Source organism: Phoca vitulina, unplaced genomic scaffold (genome assembly GCF_004348235.1).
Source record: "Phoca vitulina isolate PV1807 unplaced genomic scaffold, GSC_HSeal_1.0 scaffold146, whole genome shotgun sequence".
NCBI lineage: Eukaryota > Metazoa > Chordata > Mammalia > Carnivora > Phocidae > Phoca > Phoca vitulina.
The window spans coordinates 1-6,104 of NW_022589849.1; the positions used below are offsets into that span (position 1 = coordinate 1).

A 6,104-nucleotide genomic window follows, 5' to 3' on the forward strand; every position below is an offset into this window, starting at 1 on the left:
GATGTTTCTAGGAAGAAGTTGCTGCGGCTGAGGTCGAAGAGGTTGCTGCCTGTGTTCTCCTTTAGGATTTTGATGGACTCCTGTCTCACATTGAGGTCTTTCAACCATTTGGAGTCTATTTTTGTGTGTGGTGTAAGGAAATGGTCCAGTTTCATTCTTCTGCATGTGGCTGTCCAATTTTCCCAACACCATTTGTTGAAGAGCCAAGGAAACCATCTTAAGCGCAGTTAGGGGGAAGAGATTCCTTACATACAGAGGGAGGAACATCAGAATAACGTCAGACCTATCCACAGAGACCTGGCAAGCCAGAAAGGCCTGGCAAGACATATTCAGGGTACTAAATGAGAAGAACATGCAGCCAAGAATACTTTATCCGGCAAGGCTTTCATTTAGAATGGATGGAGAGATGCAGAGCTTCCACGACCGGCAGAAGTTGAAAGAATATGTGACCACTAAGCCGGCCCTGCAAGAAATATTAAGGGGGGTTCTATAAAAGGAGAAAGACCCCAAGAGTGATCTACAACAGAAATTTACAGGGACAATCTATAAAAACAACGTCTTCACAGGCAACATGATGACAATTAATTCATATCTTTCAATAATCACTCTCAACGTGAATGGCCTAAACGCTCCCATAAAATGGCACAGGGTTGCAGATTGGATAAAAAGACAGGACCCATCCATATGCTGTCTACAAGAGACTCATTTTGAACCTAAAGATACATCCAGACTGAAAGTGAAGGGATGGAGATCCATCTTCCATGCCAGCGGACCTCAAAAGAAAGCTGGGGTAGCAATTCTTATATCAGACAAATTAGATTTTAAACTAAAGTCTGTAATAAGAGACACAGAAGGACACTATATCATTCTTAAAGGGTCTATCCAACAAGAAGATCTAACAATCGTAAATATCTATGCCCCCAACATGGGAGCAGCCATCTACATAAGGCAACTGTTAACCAAAATAAAGAGTCATATTGATAACAATACGTTCATTGTAGGAGACCTCAATACTCCACTCTCAGCAATGGACAGATCATCTAAGCAGAAAATCAACAAGGAAACAAGAGCTTTGAATGATACATTGGACCAGATGGACCTCATAGATATTTACAGAACATTCCACCCTAAAACAACAGAATACTCATTCTTCTCGAGCGCACATGGAACTGTCTCCAGAATAGACCATATACTGGGTCACAAATCAGGTCTCAACCGATACCAAAAGATTGAGATTATTCCCTGCATATTCTCAAACCACAATGCTCTAAAACTGGAACTCAATCACAAGAAAAAATTTGGCAGAAATTCAAACACTTGGAAGCTAAAGACCACTCTGCTCAAGAATGTTTGGGTCAACCAAGAAATCAAAGAAGAACTTAAACAATTCATGGAAATCAATGAGAACGAAAACACATCAGTCCAAAACCTATGGGATACTGCAAAGGCGGTCCTAAGGGGGAAATACATAGCCATCCAAGCCTCACTCAAAAAAATGGAACAATCCCAAATTCACCAACTAACTCTACACCTTAAAGAACTAGAAAAAAAGCAACAAACGATGCCTAAGCCACGCATTACAAGAGAAATAATTAAAATTAGAGCAGAAATCAATGAATTAGAAACCAGAAACACAGTAGATCAGATCAACGAAACTAGGAGTTGGTTCTTTGAAAGAATTAATAAGATCGATAAAACACTGGCCAGACTTATTCAAAAGAAGAGAGAAAGGACCCAAAGTAATAAAATTATGAATGAAAGGGGAGAGATCACGACTAACACCAAGGAAATAGAAACAATTATTAGAAATTATTATCAACAACTATATGCCAATAAACTGAGCAATCTGGATGAAATGGAGGCCTTCCTGGAAACCTATAAGCTGCGAAGACTGAAACAGGAAGAAATTGACAACCTGAATAGGCCAATAACCAGTAACGAGATTGCAGCAGTGATCAAAAACCTCCCAAAAAATAAGAGTCCAGGGCCTGATGGATTCCCTGGGGAATTCTACCAAACATTCAAAGAAGAAATAATACCTATTCTACTGAAGCTGTTTCAAAAAATAGAAACAGAAGTAAAACTTCCAAACGCATTCTATGAGGCCAGCATTACCTTAATCCCCAAACCAGGCAAAGACCCCATCAAAAAGGAGAATTTCAGACCGATATCCCTGATGAATATGGATTCCAAAATCCTCAACAAAATCCTAGCTAATAGGATCCAACAATACATTAAAAGGATCATCCACCACGACCAAGTGGGATTTATCCCCGGGATGCAAGGGTGGTTCAACATTCGCAAATCAATCGATGTGATAGAACACGTTAATAAGAGGAGGGAGAAGAACCATATGGTCCTCTCAATTGATGCAGAAAAAGCATTTGACAAAATACAACATCCTTTCCTGATTAAAACTCTCCAGAGTATAGGGATAGAGGGAACATTCCTCAAGCTCATAAAATCCATCTATGAAAAACCCACAGCAAATATCATCCTCAATGGGGAAAAGCTGAGAGCCTTTCCCTTAAGATCAGGAACACATTGGGGTGCCTGGGTGGCTCAGTCATTGAGCGTCTGCCTTCGGCTCGGGTCATGATCCCGGGGTCCTGGGATCGAGCCACGCATCGGGCTCCCTGCTCCGCGGGAAGCCTGCTTCTCTCTCCCACTCCCCCTGCTTGTGTTCCCTCTCTCGCTGTGTCTCTCTCTGTCAAATAAACAAATAAAATCTTAAAAAAAAAAAAAAGATCAGGAACACATCAAGGGTGCCCACTCTCACCACTATTGTTCAACATAGTACTAGAAGTCCTAGCAACAGCAATCAGACAACAAAAAGAAATAAAAGGTATTCAAATTGGCAAAGAAGAAGTCAAACTCTCTCTTTTCGCAGACGACATGATACTTTCTGTGGAAAACCCAAAAGAGTCCACCCCCAAATTACTAGAACTTATCCAGCAATTCAGTAATGTGGCAAGATACAAAATCAATGCACAGAAATCAGTTCCTTTCTTATACACTAACAACGCAACTGTAGAAAGAGAAATTAAAGAAACGATTCCATTCACAATAGCACCAAAAACCATAAGATACCTCGGAATAAACCCAACCAAAGAGGTAAAGGATCTATACTCTAGGAACTACAAAACACTCATGAAAGAAATTGAAGAAGACACAAAAAAATGGAAAAATATTCCATGCTCATGGATCAGAAGAATAAACATTGTTAAAATGTCTATGCTACCCAGAGCAATCTATACCTTCAATGCCATCCCGATCAAAATTCCAATGACATTTTTCAAAGTGCTGGAACAAACAATCCTCAAATTTGTATGGAATCAGAAAAGACCCCGAATCGCCAAGGAGATGTTGAAAAAGAAAAACAAAGCTGGGGGCATCACGTTGCCCGATTTCAAGCTCTATTACAAAGCAGTGATCACCAAGACAGCATGGTACTGGCACAAAAACAGACATACAGACCAATGGAACAGAATAGAGAACCCAGATATGGACCCTCAACTCTATGGTCAAATAATCTTTGACAAAGCAGGAAAAAACATGCAATGGAAAAAAGACAGTCTCTTCAATAAATGGTGCTGGGAAAATTGGACAGCCACATGCAGAAGAATGAAACTCGACCATTCTCTAACACCATTCACAAAGATAAACTCAAAGTGGATGAAAGACCTCAACGTGAGACAGGAATCCATCCAAATCTTAGAGGAGAACATAGGTAGTAACCTCTTTGACATCGGCCACAGCAACTTCTTTCAAGATACATCTCCAAAAGCTAGTAAAACAAAAGCAAAAATGAACTTTTGGGACTTCATCAAGATAAAAAGCTTCTGCACAGCAAAGGAAACAGTCAACAAAACAAAGAGGCAACCCACAGAATGGGAGAAGATATTTGCAAATGACACTACAGATAAAGGGCTGGTATCCAAGATCTATAAAGAACTTCTCAAACTCAACACCCAAAAAACAAATAATCAAGTCAAAAAGTGGGCAGAAGATATGAAAAGACACTTCTCTGAAGAAGACATACAAATGGCTAAGACACATGAAAAAATGTTCATCATCATTAGCCATCAGGGAAATCCAAATCAAAACCACACTGAGATACCACCTTACACCAGTTAGAATGGCCAAAATGGACAGGGAAAGAAACAACAAATGTTGGAGAGGTTGTGGAGAAAGGGGAACCCTCTTACACTGTTGGTGGGAATGCAAGTTGGTACAGCCACTTTGGAAAACAGTGTGCAGGTTCCTCAAAAATTTAAAAATAGAGCTACCCTATGACCCAGCAATTGCACTACTGGGTATTTACCCCAAAGACACAGATGTAGTGAAAAGAAGGGCCATATGCACCCCAATGTTCATAGCAGCAATGTCCACAATAGCCAAACTGTGGAAAGAGCCGAGATGCCCTTCAACAGATGAATGGATAAAGAAGATGTGGTCCATATATACAATGGAATATTACTCAGCCATCAGAAAAGATGAATACCCAACTTTTACATCAACATGGATGGGACTGGAGGAGATTATGCTAAGTGAAATAAGTCAAGCAGAGAAAGTCAATTATCATATGGTTTCACTTATTTGTGGAACATAAGGACTAACATGGAGGACATTGGAGAAGGAAGGGAAAAAAGAGGGGGGTAATTGGAGGGAGAGATGAACCATGAGAGACTATGGACCTGAGAAACAAACAGGATTCTAGAGGGGAGGGGGAGGGGGGATTGGTTAGCCCAGTGATGGGTATTAAGGAGGGCACATACTGCATGGAGCACTGGGTGTTATACGAAAATAATGGATCGTGGATCACTACATCAAAAACTAACGATGTATTGTATGGTGACTAACATAATATAATAAAATTAAAAACTACACACACAAAAAAAAGATGATAGAACGGATTGTGGAGGAATGTTCGTGGGCAGTATGTTCAGCTGTAGACACAGAATTCATTCCTGTCCATCTTCTCCAGATTGAGTGGGGATGTGCGGTTGGGCTCGGATATCTCATCTGTCCGTGTCTCCCTCAGATGCCCTAGGCTGGCTCAATTCACAGGCATAATGTGTGTGTGTGTGTTTTTCTCCTGTTCAAGGAGAGATTGTCCTGCAGAAGAGTCCTCCCTGCAGGTGTCCCCTGGTAAGTTTCTCAATGAAATAAGCTCACACACGAGGTCCTGGGACCCAGGGCTTTTTGTCTCACTCCCTCCTATCTGAGACGCTGTGAGGAGTGGTAGCTGCTCCCACCGCCGTGAGCTGCAGCCCAGTGATAGTCCGCCTCGGCCTCAGCCTGCAGCCCCGAGATGCGCAGAAGCCCTGCATTGGCCGAGGCGTCTTTGGAGCCCGAGAAGCGGCCGGGGACCCCGGAGCCCTGGTGCTTATCGGAGTCTGAGGAGTAGTACAGCAGACCCCGGGGAGGGCTCCCTGGCTGCTGCTGGATCCAGTAGATGTTCGAGCCGCCAACACTGATGTCCCTGCTCAGGGTGCAGGTGAGTCTGTCTGTCGTTCCCAGAGATGCAGAGAGGGATAGCTGCTGGGTCAGCACGGGCTGGGACAGGGAACCATCAGAATGAAGAGAAGGGATTGGGTGCATGTGGTTGAGGAGCTGAGCCAGGGGATCTGACTCAGGCTGGGGGGCCGCCCTCGGACACTGGGGCCTGTCCCCACCTGTGCAGTGAGGATCGCAAGGAGGTCAGGGCCCCAGGCCATGGTGACACAGCCCCTTCTTAGGCCACAGAGCTGGGGCTGGGCTGCCCTGGGCCTGTCTTATCCCCTGTCCAAGAGCCTCACAGAGGAGGGGCTGCTCATGCAAATGTGACCCACTCCTGCTTCTCCCTGCTGTGCACTCCCGGGTCTGTGGCCCTTGGACTCAGAATTCCTGATGCTCTAGTTTCTCCCTGGTGGGCCTGGAGGAAGCAGCTGCTGGGACCACACACAGGCCCAGGTCCAGGGACTTATCCAGGCCCAGAGAGGATACACCTGCCGTATCCCCACTGAAAGTTAGGGACCCGGCCTTGGGGCCTCCTGTCAGTGGAGGACGGTCCTGCTGGGAGACCCTAGCCTGAGAAACTCCCAGACATGGTCCCACAGCGC

The 6,104-nt window shown here is 44.0% G+C and overlaps 1 gene segment (V, D, J or C); it reads right to left on the reverse strand.

The window, feature by feature from the left end:
- Positions 1-5,220: 5,220 nt before the first annotated feature.
- On the reverse strand, positions 5,221-5,720 carry LOC116628942. The segment is given in 2 exon segments: positions 5,221-5,584; positions 5,686-5,720. Coding segments are annotated over 2 exon segments (399 nt in total).
- Positions 5,721-6,104: the final 384 nt, after the last annotated feature.